Raw genomic sequence first — 19,554 nt, 5'->3', positions numbered from 1 at the left:
TTTTAATACCAGTTTGTTGTCACCTCGGAACCCGAAACCGGGAATGACGCTTCCCAGTTTCATGCATTCCAGTTACCAAAGTCGGAAGACAAAGTGCCGAGAACAACATGAGTGATACTCGCAGTTGCTTTGTTTGAATACAAACAATTAAAAGATCAGGATGCTTTTTTTTTTTTCCATAGAAACATCACTGAAAATGAAAATTAGTAAAACGGGAATTGTCTCTTTAAGATCCTTCATTTTTAGCAAAGTTTACTACATACACATTTCTATATATGTGGTGAACAATACTAATGAGTTGAACATATACACAATATTAGAATTTTAACTCACCGTTTATCCGAGCAGCCATCTTGGATTGTCCCATCAGGAATAGTCAGGCTTCTCGACTTTACAAAAGGGTATTCCGACATCAAGGGGCGTAGCTTAGCTTAGCTTAGCTTCCGAAAAGAACTAGAACCTTAAGACTTCAAATGGCATCGGAACGAATTGGTTGACCCACAAATACGGTATATAGCAGACTATGGGTTATGATTGGAAGACAAGGACGGTTGCCAGGGATCAGAGAAGCGGATAAAGTCAAAGACAAACAACAGTACGGGAGAATAAGAGCGGATGAAACTGGAATCAAACCAATGTCTACTTATCTGACCGAGGCCTTCTTCTTATAAACATAGTTTCACTGTCCTTAGATGAACCCATAGATCTTCAATTACAAGTACCGGTAATTTGATCCTCTTTGCCTTCGAACGAGAGACATCCATAAACACACAAAAAAACAGAGAGTCTCCTTCAGCATTTCGTTTATTTGGTCCACTTTCATTTGTGCAACGTGAAACCAAGAGAAAACAATACAATTGACTGTGATTCAGACTACAGCTCGGAAAAGCAACCAAAGGTTTCTTTTTTTTTTTTACATGGGAACCTCCAGTTAAAGTACAAGGTGTGTCTATTCCATTTTGTTTTTCATTAAAGTTGCGATTGTTGGGTTCAAAACGTGAAGTGTAAAATCTGCAAAAATTCCAGGAAATTTCCAAAGACAGATGTATAAAATAAACATTAAAGGTTGTTGGAAAGTTTGGTTGAAAACCGGGTGAAGTCGGTAAGAATGGAATCATATTTTACGGTACAGCCTTAAAAATCTTCCTTGTACCGCGACAAGTGACAAGAAAACAGAATCTTAAACTCCGGTGTTGCTGATACATTTTCCATATTTGGCTCAAAAAGTTACCAATTCATAGTTGCCCTTATAATCCATAGTAGTAACTGCATTAACACGAGATATAGAATACAATGTTTTTAAAAGAAGTCCTTTGGGGCTGAAGATACAATTTTTTTGCTTCCAGCTGATGGTTCTCATAAGAAAGGGTTTTGATTGTTCTGGTCGGCCAGGGTTCCCTGGGCGCTGCCGCCGGAGAAGGGCAACAAAGGCTCGGGGAGGGTCACCAGCAGGTCCAGACCCGGCTGGGTGGTCGGGTGGGTGAGGGAGGACGGGAGGCTGGAGGGCTGCTGGCTCGTCGGCAGCGGCAAGGAGGCGCTGTAGGGTAGAGACGAGTTGTTCGGGGTGGCGGAACCCGAGCCGGAGCCCATCTGGTTCAGAGTCAGTTTGCCTTGATCCGCCTGGAATGGGTTGGTGGTCGGAGGAGCACTCAGGCCTGGACACACAGAGACACCAACAAATTGGTCAAAATTCCCATGATTTTTGTCTATTATGTAGAAGGGAAAACACAATGTTCTGGGTGTTGGTGGGAGCTTTGAAATAGCAGCTACACTTATATATATTTATATTTCAATAAACTGTGCGTAAATAAAACCTGTTTTTATTTACAATTAACTTGCATTTTGCAATTAAACTTCTGTTTACTAGATGGCAGCAATGATTTCTCTACTGCTGAACCGAAACAACAATGAAATCAAGTGAGATCCTGACAATGACTGAGGACGAGAGGATACAGCTGATGTTCACGGTGTTTGTTTATCCTTATGTGGCAATTGTAATCCCGCCCCCTAGATGGCAACAGCCCCTACGTTCTTCTATATATATTTAAGAAAAATGGAAAGTTTTGGAATATTGACCCTTTATATTAAATCATGTCACTTCGTCCTCTGCATTTTTTTTAAGAAATATAACATGTTTTCTTTCAATAAAATGAATGATAAATGATATAAAATGCACCATGAGTACATCTATTTGATGGTTTATAAGAAAATATAGTGCTTTTTCTAATATTTCTTAATTAAATGTGTTTAAAATGAACTATAACACTATTAAAAAATAAAGTTTTGGAATATTCACCTTAATTAAATCACGTCACTTCATATTTTGCATTTTTTTGTAAGAAAATATAAGAAATATAATGATTTATAAGAAAAATCTGTTTATATTTCAAGAAAATTATGCTTCCATTGATAACTTAATGATGGCACCAGATTGTCATTTTTATTTATGATACAGCTGACGTTAACAGTGTTTGTTTATCTTTATGTTGCAATTGACATCCCGCCCCCTAGAGGGCAACAGCCATTACTTTCATCATTCGTTACATTATACTAACTAATGTTTTTAAACTGTTTTTCCTATATATATATATTATAAAAAAACGCCTGACATTAAATACTCAAGTTCAAGCCAAAGTCTGGGAAAAGAATAAACTTTGTCAAAAAGTGAAACAATAATACCTGAAAGAAAAGGGTTCTTGGTCTTGGCTGAAGGGTTCGCCGGGATCAAACTGTCCAGGTCCACGAGCGACGCCGCTAAGGGGTCCAGGAAGGATTCGGGGGTCCGGCACGCACGAGGGGCCGCAATGGGGAGACCTTCTCCGAGTCTGGACAGGTCGAACATCTCGGGACTGGCCCGGTCTCCGCCGTTGATGTTGACCCGACCTCCGTCCATGGCTTCGTCGAACAGATCTCCGTCTGAACGAACCAACAGGAAGTTAAGAAAGTCGGAAAAAACTGACGGCACAAGTCGACTTTTAGTACCGGTCGGGCTTCCGGTGCGTGGAGAAGGTTCTCTCGCTCTTCGATCTGACGGTGCTGAGAAAGGATCCACCGCTGAGGACGATCAAAACAACTTAGTACTGAAGTACTATGATGTCAATTGATAAATACTTTTAGTAAACAAGCACCTGTGTTGGACGGGAACGCCTGTAGTCCACCTGCACTGTTGAGGTTTCTCTGGGGGGAATCCCAGGGATTGTCTAATGGCTGACTGGGCTCCCAAGGTGGCGGGGGGCTATTGGACGGTGGCGGCGCCATCCAGGCAGGTTCCCCTCTGGATTCCGCACCTGTGAACCAAACAAAGGAATCAAACTTACAACCTTTTATACCAGTCTTTTTAATAAGCTAATTCAGTTTCCTATAATGCTAACAACACAGAATAACATCTTTGTTATTGTCTATCTGTGTGTGTACTAGTGTGTGTACGAGTGTGTGAGTCTGTGTGTGAGTGTGAGTGTGTCAGTGCCTGTGTGTGTGTGTGTGTCTCTGTCTGATCTTAACGTCTCACAGACTCACAAATGTCTTGAAAATACAGTATCAACATACAATGATATGAGTTATTACAATATATTGTGATACTGTAGTAACAAGTAAATATTTGTAGTATTGTTGAGTACTTGGTCTCTAGACTCTGGTGTTGCAGAATGTACACACAACATGACTCTTGACAAAAAAAAAGTCCAAGCATTAGCTTTAAAAGCCGCTGGAGTCGACTGTATCCTCTCGTTCTCAGTCATCACTGGATTTCTATGTTCATTTAGCTGCGGAGGAAATAATGATCGACGCCTTCTAGTGGCCAGAAGTTTAATTGCGTCACAAAAAAATTAACAAACCATTGAAATATTTGCATGTTTTTTTTAAAGAATTGTTTTTTTGTTTTTAACCTGCTTTTTAAAAAATAAAAACCGTAAGATAACTACAAATAAAATATATTTTTTTAAAGCAAAAATATTTATTTTCTTTTTTGAAATTTTCTTTGATACAGTGCTGTTGAATATTAATATAAATATTGCGACATATCGGTGTATTAATGTCGCAGAAGACCAAATGGAAAAAAATATATAATAATTTCAATGCAATGTAAACCATATTTAATAAGTATTTCCACCATTTAAATCCCATAGTCCTTGAATTTACTTTATTTCCTTCTCTCTTGTTCTCTTTACAGTTACTTCTCAAATTTTTTCTTTTTTTAAAACATAGCTTTGTAGTAGAGACGATCCTTCGTTCGATCAAACTATAGATCCAGAAGCGTCTTACCATGTGGGTCCCAGGGTTCGGCTCTGCCGGACGCCTGGAAGCGAGGTTCATTCCAGCTGTATTCACTGGGCGGGGGCTCTGAGGGCACGGCGAAGATATCCACCAGGTCCATGAAGGCAGTCTGAGCCAATAGAGAGGACAACATACATCAACGTGGAGCTAAACAAGCTGGATCTGTAAACGTGTATTCACACCTTAACCTTATTATAATCATTATTAGCCTCAACAACGACATGGACAAAAACGTTGCCCTCATAAGGTCACAGTAAAACTATATGTATTATTTATAGATAATCTTGGTGGCTAACAAACTTATTATTTAAGTTATTATCATTGTTTGAATATTCTTTTTTTAAATTGTGGTCTTTAGATGAAAATAAAGTGTTTTTTTTAAATAATATTTCTTAATAAAATGTATTTAAAATGAAATACATCACAGTAAAAAAAACAAGTTTTGGAATATTAACCTTTATTAAATCACGTCAATTCCTCTTTTGAATTTATTTGTAAGAAAATATAAGAAATGTAAAATGTTTTCTTTAAATAAAATGAATGATAAATGATATAAAATGCACCACGAGTGCATCTATTTGATGGTTTATAAGAAAATAAAGTGAGTTTTCTAATAATATTTTTTAATGAAATGTGTTTAAAATGAAATATAACACTATTAAAAAATAAAGTTTTGGAATTTTCACCTTCATTTTATCACGTCACTTCCACTTTTGAATTTTATTGTAAGAAAATATAAGAAATAACAAGTTTTATTTAAATAAAATGAATGAAAAATTATATAAAATGCACCATGACTGCATCTATTTGATAGTTTACAAGAAAAATGTTTTTATATTTAAAGAAAATGATGCTTAACAATAATAACTTAATAAAAGTAGGGTTTTGTTTATAGAGAAAAACTGTTTAAATGGCACCGGATTGTCATTTTTATGTCATTAAAAGTCTTCTTAAAACATTTTCACCCTTGATTCTGAATCTACAGACAAACATTACGATGGGAAATGATCCAAAACTTAAAAAAATAAAATCAAGTAGAATCTAGTGTACTCAATCAAACGGTGATTTAGGGCGTCACGTACTTAAAATAAAGAATCATTTTCATCCCCGATCATTGAACTCATACCCCAATAATTCATACCCCGCCTTTAGACTCCAGCGCACGTTTGCTCTCCTCCAGAGCTTTCTGGAGCATCGTCTCGTCGCCCTGACGACTGAGCTGCTCCTGTCACGAGACAAAGATGGACGAGTGAGTGAGAAGCTTCTGGAACGATGCCGTCACGTCATACTGTATTTATGAGTCGAAGGCAGAAAAAAAAAAAAACGCAGATCGAGCCGCAAAATGGGGACAAACCGGAATGTTCTCTGGCTGAATGGAGGTCGCAGAGAAAAGCACGAGGGATTTGAAACAGAGCTTTTCTATTGTGTCGTCGCAGACAAACGTGTCCGAGGCAGCGAAGCCTCAACAATACTTTGAATCGATTGTTATTTACCACAATAGATTGAGCTATTCTCTCGTTTTGTGAGTGAAAATATCAAGTTGAAATGAAATATAACGGCAGCAGGGGGGCGGTAGAACTATTACGGAACTCGCTTGTGCAACAAGAACCGGTTCTCATTCTTCAAAAACATTCATGGATCCAGATGGTAATCAGCTGATCGTTGTTACCTGCTTGTGCTCCTCCTTGCTCATGCTAAGCGCTAACTGCAGCTGCGTGTCTTCGTCCATGTCCGCCTGTGGTGCCGGACGAGGCACCGGCTGTTTAGAAAAAGAGATCAAATATTAGTTTAAATTTATTTAAAAAAAGGAGTCTTTGTTCACCCATAGAAACCACGAGAATGACACCTTTGTGATCGTGTGTTCACACTAAATATAAGCTTTGGATGATCTTCAGTGTGAACACACGGAGGAGAAAAAAGCCACAAAAAAATAAAAAATATATGAATGAAAATGAAATATTTTGGGGGAATTCTGGGGGAACGAGTCGTGTTAGTTTTGATTTTCATGAAGGTGAAATGAAGGTCGTCGGAGTCCACAGTTGTACCTTCTTGACCTCCCGCTGGCTGAGCTTCATCGCAATCTTGAGCTGAGCCTGTTCATCCATAGCAACTGTGGGGGGGGGAGGCTGTCGCCGAGCATGAAATAACCAAAGATTATTGTTGGAAAAAATATACTTTTTGTTTCTTTAATCTAATCTAGTAAAATCATCCAGTTTGAAGGTTGGAAAAGATTCTGTTATAGTCGATTATTATTGACATTATCATTACACAGTATTATAGAATCATAATTATAGAAACTGTGTTGAAATGCATCATGGGAGTTGCTGTTTTTATCTGAAGGCCTTAAGACCATATTGTGGTCGGAAAAATGATTGTAAAACCTGGATATAATCAAGCTTTGTTTAAGACTCATTTAAATATCTAAATCCGATAATACTTTTTTTTATGGATGGCTTAAGCACTAAAATAAAAAGTCGTACACAATTATAAAAACATTACACTCAAGGAGCAAAACCTCAGCCCAGATTAACACAACTATAGTTACAGTCAATTGCAAAACACTAAACACACTTTTATACATTATACACAGTTGCATATCATGATGTCATGTGTGTGTGTCCATATATGTGCGTGTCCATGTCTTTGTGTATCCGTATGTGTTTGTCAATATATGTTTTTATCCGTGTGTGTGTGTGTGTTTCCATACATGTGTGTGTCCATGTGTTTGTGTATCCATATATTTGTGTGACCATAGATGTTTGGGTCCATATATATGTCCATGTGCGTGCGTATCCATACACGTGTGTGTCCATGTGTGTGTGTGTGTGTGTGTGTGTGTGTGTGTGTGTGTGTGTGTGTGTCCATATGCGTGTGTGTCCATATGCGTGTGTGTCCGTGTGTGTGTGTGTGTGTGTGTGTGTATATCCACATACGTTTTTGTCCATGTGTGTGTCTTCTGTCTGCTGGATATTCTTCTTTTTTTTATAGTATCTTTATATTCATTTCTTTGATTGGTTGTGTATTTCTTGCATGTGTTGTGTACACAGTACTGTAGTAGCACGGACATCCTTGTTGACATTTTGACTTGTTTTGATAAATAAATTATATTTTCATCACAGCATTGGTTCTTGTGTTGTATTTGATGAATCTTTAGTTTTGTATATTTGCACTTTCTGTGTGTACTTCCCTTACATTACTCAAACAACTGAGCAGTAGTATTGCTAAAAGTGTTTTAGGCGCAGCAGTGTGTAACTGTTTGAGGCAGAATTAAGTCTATGAAACATGTGTGTTTTCATATGGCAACAAAATATCCTTTTTATAAATATAGTTTTAGCGTTTCATTTAGCAAAATGTGTTTTGTAATAGTATTTTTGCTTAACAATGTAGGATTCAACACGGAAATAGACGTCTACATCCACATGGGCACACAGAGGGCGGCGGACAAGGAGACAATGCTGGCGATGGATCGATGCTCTCTTCCTCTCCGTCATACTTCAGTTACCCTCTTCCGGGACACATCGGAGAAGGCGATAGAACAGCGGCGTGGATATTCCCTGCCTTGTTATTCTTAATAAGTACCTTCTCGCTCTCCTCGCGGCTCATGGCCAGAGCCAGCTGCAGCTGCAGCTCCTCCTCCCCGCTGGTGGCCGGGCGAGCCTGCTCCAGGTCCGGGGCGAGGCGGGAGGCGGCTGCGGACGGAGAGCGAATGGTTTCAACAGGAAGTGGTCGGACAGAAGGATCAGTAAAGTAGAAAGTGGAAAAAAAAAATGTGTGGATGGTAAAAGATTCCCGAGCAGATCTTCATTGGCATTGCTGGCCACGGTTCTGCTGGACCCGGAGAGAACAATGCTGCGTCTGTGTGGAGCGAGAGAGGAATGGATGGCTTGGATCGAGGCCCGCTCGTCTTCCCCAGACCCACTGTGAAGGTTCCAAGACTCGGGTTTCAGGGAGAGAAACGGTTGAGACCAGTTTACTGAACCTCGAGGCCTGGGTTAATATAGTCCCGGGTTAATGTAGTCCCCGGGTTGATATGGTCCCGGGTTAATGTAGTCCCGGGTTGATATAGTCCCGGGTTGATATAGTCCCGGGTTAATATGGTCCCGGGTTAATATAGTCCCGGGTTGATATGGTCCCGGGTTAATATAGTCCCGGGTTAATATGGTCCCGGGTTAATATAGTCCCGGGTTAATATGGTCCCGGATTGATATGGTCCCGGGTTGATATGGTCCCGAGTTGATATGGTCCCGGGTTGATATGGTCCTGGGTTGATATAGTCCCGGGTTGATATGGTCCCAGGTTGATATAGTCCCGGGGTGATATAGTCCCGGGTTAATATGGTCCCGGGTTAAAATGGTCCCGTGTTAATATGGTCCCGCGTTAATATGGTCCTGTGTTAAAATGTCCCGGGTTAATAAGGTCCCGGGTAAATAAGGTCCCGGGTTTATATAGTCCCGGGTTTATATAGTCCCGGGTTTATATAGTCCCGGGTTTATATAGTCCCGGGTTAATATGGTCCTGGTTTGATATGGTCCCGAAAAATGTCCTTTTATATATGATTTTTATTTTAAATTACGGTTATCTATTAAACAATAAAATAATAGTTTAAGCATATTTATCTTGATTTTATTCTTTGATTTTATACATAGAATATATACTAGTTACTAGGTTTTACCCTACGTTTATTTTTGCTTGATGGCCCCCGAAAACAACTGTTGTATAAAATGTGGCCCCTTAGGAGTTAAAACAATACCTGGTTATATGTTTTTAATTATAATTATTTTTAGTTTTACCGTCAAATTAAGGAGATTTTTCTATGTCCCTTCTCTTTTTTGTCCCTTATACACAGAATAAAAATTGGCCCCTGAGGAAATTAAATTGCTCACCATTATATAAAATGAAGAAAAAAAAACCTGGGTATGTTTTGGGGTTTTTCCCCGTCAAATGAAGGGCATTGTTCTATGTCCCTTAATTTTTTCGGGATGGACGATCCCTAAAACAAAGTACACAAACTGGCCCCTGGGGTAATTAAATTGCCCAGCATTTTATAGAATAAAAACAAGAGTTGGGTATAGATTTTAGGTTTTAGTTTTCCTGTCAAATTAAGGGCATTTTTACTATATCCCTTCCTTTTTTTCGGGGTGGACGGTCCCTAAAACAGTTTACAAATTGGCCCCTGAGGAAATTTCACTGGCCACCATTATATAGAATGAAAATATATACTTGGGTAAAATCTTTGTTTTTTAGTTTTCCCAAAAAATTAAGGACAATTTCTTTTTCGGGGTGGACGGTCCCTCAAACACAGAATACATATTGGCCCCTGAGGTGATTAAATTGCTCACCATTATATAGAATAAAAATCAAGTGTCTCAATAGAAGGCGGTGAGACAGAAACGTAGCTGATCACATGACACGTCACATGACACATTCCTCCACCACAGCTGGTTCTGAAGCAGAGACAAGTCGTGGAACTAGTTACTCACGTTGGCCCGAGGACGGGGAGCACCTGCCGTACTCGTCCACGTAAGAACTGCTGGAGCGACGTCCAGGGTACGGAGGAGGTTGCGATCCGGATCCCATGGCGCTGTGCGACCCCGCCATCCTGGTCTTGGTCTTCAGCGCCTGCGCCCTCTCCTTCTTCAGCTTCTCCTCGTCCCTCAGCAGGGCCACGATGTTCTTGGCCTTCTCGCGCACGTTCACGCCCTGGTCGCGGCCGTCGCGGTCGACGTACTGGAAGTCCCTCAGGGTCTGGATGGAGTAGACGTTCTCCCGGCAGTCCTGGGCCACGCGCTCCGAGCCCGTCTTGATCAGGTAGTCCATCAGCGCCAGCGCCTTGTAGACGTGGCGCCAGTTCTTGCCGTGGTCGTTGAGCCGCTTCCAGATCATGCCCATGACCTCGGTGAAGGCCAGCACGTTGAAGGTGAGGTCGGCGATCTCGCACATGAGGGAGGTGGGGGGCCCCCAGGGGTCGTTGGAGGTGGCCTCCCGGACCTTGATCTCCGCCTCCGTGTAGTTGTTGACCATGTTCTTCATCTGGCGGCGCAGCGACGACGTCTGCATGATGGCGACTTTTTTCTTCTTCTTGTTTGTACGGGAAAAAATACAGCAGCGGGAAATACTTTCAGTGAGCGTTGATGTCGAGTTCTTGACGTGCAGCAGGAGAATCCTGTTGAACAGAGCAGGAGATGAATACTTAAAAGTTGATTTTAAAAAACATCTTCATGCATTAATGTTTTATTCAAATAATCTGTGGAAAGTATTTTGAATGTTTAACTTCAGTTTTTAATTGAAATTTTGTATTTTTTCAGTATTTAATTATTGTTTTAATACTTTAATTTACTTTTTCTATGTATAAAGTTTTTATTTGTTTTATTGAATTAATGAATTAAAAGAATGTGTTTTGAATACTTGAATTTAAACAAATCTGAATTATATTTTATATTATAAGAAATGAATAAATATTAAATCTTTTTTTTTTAATAAATAAAAGAAAAATGTCGAACTCTGTGTTTACAACATTTTTTTCCATTCCATTATTTATTATTTATGATGTATTATTTGTCATTTATCATTTATTATTTATAATTTGTCATTTATAATTTGTCATTTATCATTTATTATTTATTATTTATTATTTATTATTTATTATTTATTATTTATTATTTATTATTTATCATTTATTATTTATGATGTATCATTTATCATTTATTATTTATTATTTATTATTTGTCATTTATTATTTATTATTTGTTATTTATTATTTATTATTTATTATGTATTATTGATGATGTATTATTTATTATTTATTATTTATTAAATAATCAAATGCATTTTTTTAACATATACAAACTAATTAAACCTTTCAATATAAAAATATATTAAATAAGAAATTTCAATAAAATAAAATAAAAAATCGTTTTAAAAAAAAGTTTAAACATTAAATATAACCACATGATATACTTCCATAAAACAAATGCTACAAAATAGATAATGACAAATATAAATCAAAATTAGAGTTTAAATAGCTATAACTTAAAAAAACGGATACTATACGATTTGTATTTAATGTTAAAAAAGTTGATGTTGCATAAATGAATATACTCTAAAACCCCCCAGGTCTGACATATGTCAATACATCGAGAAAAAGTTACACATATTTCTAGTGAAAAGTGAGACAATATTGACAGGAAGCTAAAAGAGGAAACACAACATGACAAAACAAATACTGGCTCATGTTTTCTATAGTATTTTTGACTTTTTCCTGTCGTGGTGAGTGACCACTGATCCAACTTTAGGGTCACGAAGGGGTCAAGGTTCATTGATGTGCTGAAGGCTAGGTCAGTGGCAATTGTGGTACACATGTGTCACAAAAGTACACAATACAACAGCCTGCGCTAGTACAGGCTATGGTTTGATGATGAAGTATAACATGGGTCCGCCCTGTGTGTGGTGTGGTGACAACACAACTTCTTCACGCCAGTGAGTCAGCGACTGTGTGTGTTGAGTCATACTACAAAGCCTTGCAGAGTATTAGTATGAAGCACTGCATAGTTTTACTACGAAGCCTCGTGTAGTTACACTATGAAGCCTCGCGGAGTAATACTTCGAAGCCTTGCGGAGAAAAACTGAGGAGCCTCCCAGAGTAATACTACAGAGCCTCGTGGAAGAATACTAGGAAGCCTTGTGGAGAAAAGCTAAGGAACTTTGCGGAGTTATACTATAGAGCCTTGTGGAGGAATACTAGGAAGTCTTACAGAGGAATACTACAGAGCCAAATGAAGAAATACTACCGAGCCAAACGAAGAAATACTACAGAGCCAAACAAGAGAAATACAATGAAACCTCGCTCAGTCATGCTACAAAGCCTCATGGGGTAACACTACAAAGTCTCGCAGAGTAATACTACGAATCCTCAGGGAACAATACTACACAGCCAAATGGAGAAATACTATAGAACCTCAAAGAGAATTACAACAAAGCCAAACAGAGAAATACGATGAAGCCTCGCTGAATTATACTACGAAGCCTCGCAGGGAAATAATAAAGAGCCTTGCGGAGTAATACTACAAAGCCTCTTGGAGTAATACTACGAAGCAGCGCGGAGAGAAACTAAAGAGCTTTGCAGAGTAATACTATAGAGCCTCATGGAGGAATACTACGAAGATTAAGGAGGAATACTACAGAGTCAAACGGAGAAATACGACAGACTTAAACAGAGAAAAACTATAAAGCCTTGCTGAGTCATGCTACAAAGTTGTGTGGAGTAATACTACAAAGCCATGAATGGGGAAAAAACTAAATAGTCTCGCAAATACTACGAGGCCTCATGGAGAACTGCGACAAAGCCAGACAGAGAAATAATAAAGAGCCTTGTTGAGTAATACTTTAAACCTCTCGAAGTAATACCAAACTTTGGTGCGTCTTTGTAGTTATAGTACAACCTACCAACATTTTCGAACCCCATGTACCACATAAAGTCAGGTCAAGGTCAGTCAGTACAACCAGAACTTATATAAAGCACATTTTTAATTTTTGAGAAAATGTAAGGATTTTGGGTGCACCTTATAGTCCATGAAATACGCAAGTTTACCACAGATACTTGGTCATTGTTGTGTCTTTTGTTACGCTGTACTCGGTCAACCCCTGGCAGATGTCGGTGACAATCTTATCGACTCAGGAATGTCAGTTATGACTGAAAAAGGAAAGTTGGACTTGAAGGAAACCAAATAGGAGACTTTCCAAAAAAAATGTGGTGCAATTATCAGAGTTATTTCGTCTGTAATTAGACAAGAATCCCATAAAAGCACATTTTTTCTGTTGTTATGTTCAATTGTTCCGATGCATGTTTCACCTCAAATAGTTCTCAAAAGACACAAAAACCCGAGCTCAGTTTTCTTCACGGAGTATAGTTGCTGCACTGGTTTGCTTCGAAACAAACAATCACCAGCCTGTCGGGTAATTCCAACGAACTTTAACCCTCCGAGGAAAAGCAAACATGAGTTAACTATCAACACGACCGCTGTTTAAATGGAGAATCTGACCTACAATTCTGATCTGATAAAATCACGACTACCATGGCGACGCGTCTGTAATAACTGTATCTTAAGGTTATTGCGTTTATCGGACCGCCCGAACTCTGAACTACTTATCAGTTCGTAACAAACTCTAACCCACAAATACTTTCATAAAAACAAGATTATCAGCTTTGGTACACGTTCACAACAGGTGTATTTCAATGAACACTAAAACACATTTTAAGTAAGAACTGAATCTTATGGTGTAATTAAATGTCGGTGAAAGCTGAAGTGAAACCAGAATTCAACATTTATCCTTGTATTTATAACTTGGGTTACTTCCTATTTGGATTAAAAAAACTGAAAGTCAACCTTTTTACCAAGAAAATCTCAAAGATGAAGGAAAAAGTATGAATTATAGCATTGGTCAAAATAAAAAAAAGCAATTTAATAAGTTAACTAGATAAACAAAACTGTATGTGGACGTTCTTCAATGTTGTACGGACAGGCAGAGACTACGGTGGCTGAGAAAGCTCATAAACAAAACGCCACAACACAACTGAAAATCCCCAAAGGGAACTGAGGTGACTCTTGGGGAAGCATATTGCTGCCGGACCAAGAGACTAAAGCAAAAAGTAACGGAAAATTTACAAAAAACAAAGTCGATAATAGTTAAATAGTGAAGATTTATGATGATCAGGAAATTAAGTTTGATCATTTTAACAACTCTTTCTGTTACTTTTTCGCTTCGGTCATCCGGTCCGTCACAAATATGCTTCCCCAGACTTCCTGTTCAGTCAGTTCTGTAGCTAAATGTTGTTGCTTTTAACTAAATCTTAAGCTTCTTTTTACATTTTTATTATTATTGTTATAAACCTCTATTGAAGATGATTTAGGTGGTCCCACTAGCACTGGAGACACACATAACAAATAAATACTATCTTACTATTCTTAGAAAGTTAAGATAAATAGAGAAATAAAATAACATTGATAAAGGAAGTCAAAGAGAAATGTAGCTGAAAAAAAAACGAGTGTATCTTTTATGCTGAGTCAGGGGTAAAGGAAGGCAAATGTAGCTTCTTAGAATTATATAACAAATTAATATGTATTTGGTTACTCGATTGGAGGTTTAAATCAATAAACTTACCCAACTACTGACTCCATGCATAAGAATATTGAGAAGTTCTACCAAAACCAAATGAAGAAGTAAAAATAAAGGTTATTTTAATCATTTAACTGACTGAAAAAAATGCCGTTGGAATAAAAGTAGAGATTTTTTGATTTTTTTTTTAATGGTTTTGCTTCCGCTGTGAGTTTTATAGTTTCTAAAAAAAAAAGTGTGATATCTTTTGTCTTGTATGAGGAAAGAGATCAGGTGAAGCTATGATGTCAGCTGTTACACATCTGGTGTATGAATGTGAGTCTGTCTTGAACTCTGCCACGTACAGTTGAAAGTACAGAAGGAAATGTCGAGAAATAACCAGGAAATATAATAAAGATGCCCTTCCCTAAACGAACACAAACCCTGAAGATACGCTATTTATAAAAATTAAAATAATTACTTATATTTTGAATCCAAACTGTGGAGTTTTGGCTATCCTATATATAAGCATCTTGTTTGATTACTAATATGACCATCATTTTAGACACATTAGATTAAATTAAATAGACTTTATTAATCCCTCTGGAGATCAACTTCAGGAAATTAGACTTCCAGTTCACAGGAGATGATAGAAGGTAAGACAAGTTTCATAAGAACAATAACAAAGTTTAAATAAAAATAACATGACCCTCCTCATGTAAGCAATGTGTCAAACTTAAGACAAGATCTCTATCATCTCTAACAGAGATAATTCTGAGCCCTGAGGATATAGAATAAATACATAATTTAAAGTAAACATTATTTTAGGACTCGGATCTTTAAAGAAGAGATTCGACTCAATTGTTTTTTTCTTTACATATAGCTTTTAAACGTCTGTACCATACGAAGTAGTATTAGGTCAACTCCGATTTTTTATTTTATTTTTATTTTTTATTACGAGATTAAAGTCGTATGAAAATAATGTATTACATTAATCAGGAGTCATAACTGATTATGAAAATTAACTGAACGTATTAAACGTTAACCACAAACTCATGTTTACGTTATCTAAGTGCGGTTGGGCTGGTGACGTCACATCCGCAGACTTTAAACTCGTAATAAATACATTTTGAACGATTTTTATCTTGTAATAAAAACATTTTGAACGAAATTAATATTGTAATGAATGCATTTTGTACGACTTTAAACTCGCAATAAATACATTTTGAACTACTTTAATCATGAAATAAATGCATTTTGAACTACTTTAATCTCGTAATAAAGTACAAATAAAAATATTTGAGTGGCCATAATCGTAGTATCACTTTTGAAATAAAATAATAATAATGTCACACCAAAAACAAATTCCAAACGATTTTCCTGAATATATTCAAGGACAACTATTTTTTTAAATGTATGGTATAATCAAAACAGACCAAAATGAACTTTAACGTTGTATTTTAACGCCTATTTTTTGAAAAGTACACACATTTTCGTGTACTATGGACATGACTACAACCACTGTTGCTCAATATGTGGAGTAACGTCATTCTTCAAGAGGGTTTTAGTTTATGAAACACCTTTTTTCAATCGATCCAGGTAGAAAAATCGATTAAAAAAAAGGGCGTAAAGTGGTCAAATAAGGGCGTAAAAAATTCTCAATTCCGTGAGCACTTCAAGTGACCCGAGCGAGGACGCAAAGGAATGCGTCAATATCCGACGATTGTTGTCGGTGAAAATATCTCTGCGTGACTCAGCATCGCCTTTAAAAAGTTTAAATGTCGATCAGAACCAACCGAACCAGACCCGCAAAAACCCTCTCCTTTGGATCTCTTACCTTCATGCCATTGCACGTCAGGGTCCCAAGTTGAGGAGGGTCGAGGAAGAACCGCCTCCCGTCGACATGTCCCGGAGCAGAAAAAAAAGAAGGGAGGAACAAGAGTGGAGAGAGAGAGAGAGAGAGAGAGGGGTAGAAAAAATAAAAGACCCGAAGCTCGGCAAGGAAAAAACCTCCGTGCGAAGCTGGACCGGTTCCGAAAATGCAGTTTTCCACTTTCAAACTTTGCGCACGGCTCGATGGCAGCGAGTGCGCGGATGACACAGCCACATGAAAACACTGTGGAATGGATGGGAGGAGAGAGGAAGAGGGAGGGAGGGATGGAGGGATGGAGGGAGGGGTGGAGGGAGGGACAGGGGGAGGAGGCCTGCTGGGTGAGTTTGCAGACGGAGTTAACTCTTTCGCTCCCTCAACCATTTTTGCATTAAGTCATCCGTTCTTTTTTTTATTCTTAACTAATGATGTCACACGATAAAATAAATATTAATATGTTGATTATTATAAAATGGAAACATTTTTATTTTTAAACTTCAAGAAACATTTTTTATATCAATAATTTCATTTTAATTTCTGTTGCGTCATTGTCTTTATCATACTTTTATTTTATTTTTTTATTAGAAAGAATAATGACTCTATTTTTAATCCAGTTCGCGGTCTTATATTTAAGCATGTTTTTTTATATCTACAAGAAAAAGCAACTAATAAGAAAACATGTGTCCTATAAATATACAGCCAATATGTATGTATAATTCGTTTTTGTGTTCATATTTGTGTCATTACATCTTTAATTTAATTATGTTCTTTATCTTTATATTTAGACTTAGATTGTTTCATCTTGTTCTTTCTCTTTATTTCTCTTTGTTCTTATTCTTATTTTATTTTGATTTATTTCTTATGAAAAACTGCTGTATTTGCTGTGTATTGGAAAAAAAACAATTTCAATCAATAAAGTTCTACCTAACCTTACCTTACCTTAATTGATTGATTAATTGATACACCAGCTTTATTCATTAAATACACATACATTTATTTAAGACATGCAATTCACATATTAAAAATAAAAAAAGCAATAATTACGAATACAATAATAATAAAGACTATATCAAAATGTATTAAAAAATATTAAGAAAAACAATCATTAAATGAACTCCATGATATTTGGAATAATGTCAACAATCAAACAATAATCTTCAAATGGAAAACGTTAAAAATTAAATATGATTATAACCTAAATAAAAATGAAAACAAAAAATGAAACCATAATAACTCAAGTTTGTTTTTCTAAGTCAAATATGATGTCATGATTAAACATTAAAAATGACGTCATTATCATGTGTTTTTTACAGATGAGAGAAAGTTATGCTCATAAAACATTAAAATGTGGGACGAATATAACACTTTGTTCTCTTTGTGTTTAACACAAGTTACTGAGTCCAAATCCAGTAAGTAAGTAAGTAAGTAAGTAATTTGTATTTATATAGCGCTTTTCCAGACCAGAGTCACAAAGCGCTTAAACAATCAAAACAATATTCAATAAAGTATTTACTTTAAAGTACACAAAGTCATGACATGTGACCCAAAACCTGATTGATATTATCACATGCAGAGAACACAACTTTTACTTTTTTTTTTGTGACAAGAAATATAATACAGATGGAAGAATGACAGAGGTGGCAGACTGGATCATTTTTTTCTACTACAACCATTTAAGTAAGTAAGTAAGTAATTTGTATTTATCTAGCGCTTTTCCAGACCAGGGTCACAAAGCGCTTAAACAATCAAAACAATATTCAATAAAGTACATACTTTAAAGATCAAGATAAAACTGATAACAAAACAGGAGTTCCAGAAAATCAAGGAAAAGCCTTAACAAATAAAAACGTCTTAAAATGTTTCTTGAAAGAGTTTACATAGTGATATGTATCTTTATCCGTTTAAATTTGAGGCTAGGATCATTTAATATTTTGTATTTTATTATTTAATAAATAAATAAATAATAAAATAATAATAATACATACAATCTTGCAGGGGTTCTTTTGAAATTGAGTTTAGTTAATAGATTGATTTTTTTACAAATTATATTTATTAAATTTGTTTTGTGCTACTCTGAAAATATTTGTTAATTTTCAAAGCATTTATATGAGTTGTTTACCTTCAATAGTTGTTATTTTTCCTTTTCATTTAATTCATATATTAAAAAAAGTCATGTATTTATTTCTTTTATCCAGTGTTTTCCTTCTTTTATAAGTACTTTATTTTTTACTTAAAATACTTAACTTTATTCCTCAAACCTTGTCTCGTAGAACAGTTTCTTGACCTACATCTTTATATATTATGACACCATGTCCGTTTGTTGCTTTGTTTGTTTTTCAATCATGTTAACATACTCTGCATATCCGGATTAAGACCATGGAGGAGAAGAACGTGTTTTTATATTTGCCCTTCCACTCGTAGTGAGTACAGTCTTTGGGCAGGGCTCTGGTTCATTCTGCAGCAGTGATGTAACGTGGATGTCATGCTGGCGATGCCTGCTTGAGGAGTAAATGCACTTCCTCTGGGATTTATCTGCATTTCCTTTCCAGCAGATTCATCGCAGCTACTTACTTATTTATCAGCACTAATGGCACGTTGTCTGAAGTCCTGATGCATTACACATCCAACCACCCCAAATTTTGTTTTTATGTGTATTCGTTTTGGAGAGTCGAAGTGCACTTATCGATGCTCCAAAAGTACCGATCAAGACTTCTAAACGATTATGCGAGCGAAGGCCAGAACAGCAGGAGGGAACAGAGAGTCTGCTGAGCGACTGGCTGAGCAGGATGTTCAGGAAATACCAGCTCCACCTTAAAATAAAAAAAAAAACAGTCTCAACTGTAGGAAACACGACAGGGTGAAGATTCAGAGTTGAGTCACGTCAACGAGGCACGTGCTTTTAAAGGTTTTCTCTTCAAATCAAGCTATTTTTTTCGAACCCTCATACATCTCTCAGCCGCCACTCCTCCAGTCTGACTCGGCACCCGGTGTCTTTATTTCCCCTGAAAACAGATGCCTGAGCTGCTTTGTTTCCCAACAAAGGCCTGGTGAGGTCAGATTAGGGAGGGGGGGGGCATGCAGGCCAGGTCTGGGAAACAGGAGGGGGAAGGTGAAATAAAAGCACTTTAGAAACGTTAGCTCCAATAAACAGTGCTTTAATCATTCGTCATTAGGAGTATCAGCGGGAACGCTTCATGAAAAGGCGTTCGGTGAAGGTAAGGAAAAGTCGCAAGTTAGAAACGAAAGCGACAATGTCAGGGATTTACTAAACAAGGAGACCAAGGAGCGAAGGACAATAATAATCATGCATTGAGGTTGAA

General features: G+C 37.1%; 1 protein-coding gene across 2 annotated transcripts; it reads right to left on the bottom strand.

The window, feature by feature from the left end:
* Positions 1-786: 786 nt before the first annotated feature.
* epn3a (epsin 3a) lies at positions 787-16,502 on the bottom strand. Of its 2 annotated transcripts, XM_087809158.1 has the most exons (11): positions 16,202-16,502; positions 9,753-10,435; positions 7,852-7,961; positions 6,318-6,398; positions 5,942-6,031; positions 5,414-5,497; positions 4,261-4,381; positions 3,129-3,287; positions 2,983-3,054; positions 2,680-2,916; positions 787-1,655 (listed from the first exon to the last, which is right to left on the bottom strand). In XM_087809158.1, the coding sequence occupies exons 2-11, from the start codon at positions 10,327-10,329 to the stop codon at positions 1,357-1,359; spliced, it is 1,830 nt and encodes a 609-aa protein (XP_087665284.1). In that variant the 5' UTR covers positions 10,330-10,435; positions 16,202-16,502; the 3' UTR covers positions 787-1,356. The 2 variants fall into 2 exon arrangements, with proteins under 2 accessions (XP_087665284.1, XP_087665286.1); XM_087809160.1 differs by lacking the exon at positions 6,318-6,398 and having other exon boundaries at positions 16,202-16,501.
* Between the last annotated feature and the right edge of the window lie 3,052 nt (positions 16,503-19,554).

The sequence above is a fragment of the Callionymus lyra genome, chromosome 15 (assembly GCF_982586985.1).
Source record: "Callionymus lyra chromosome 15, fCalLyr1.hap1.1, whole genome shotgun sequence".
NCBI lineage: Eukaryota > Metazoa > Chordata > Actinopteri > Syngnathiformes > Callionymidae > Callionymus > Callionymus lyra.
This window is presented reverse-complemented; position numbering and strand designations above follow the sequence as displayed.

Coding starts and splice junctions, on each gene's coding strand:
- epn3a (XM_087809158.1), bottom strand. CDS start 10,329: ATGCAGACGTCGTCGCTGCGCCGCCAGATGAAGAACATGGTCAACAAC. Junction 4,382..5,413: donor CGCTGGAGTCTAAAGGCGGG/GTATGAATTATT, acceptor CTATTGGCTCAG/ACTGCCTTCATGGACCTGGT. Junction 3,288..4,260: donor CGAACCCTGGGACCCACATG/GTAAGACGCTTC, acceptor TTTGGTTCACAG/GTGCGGAATCCAGAGGGGAA.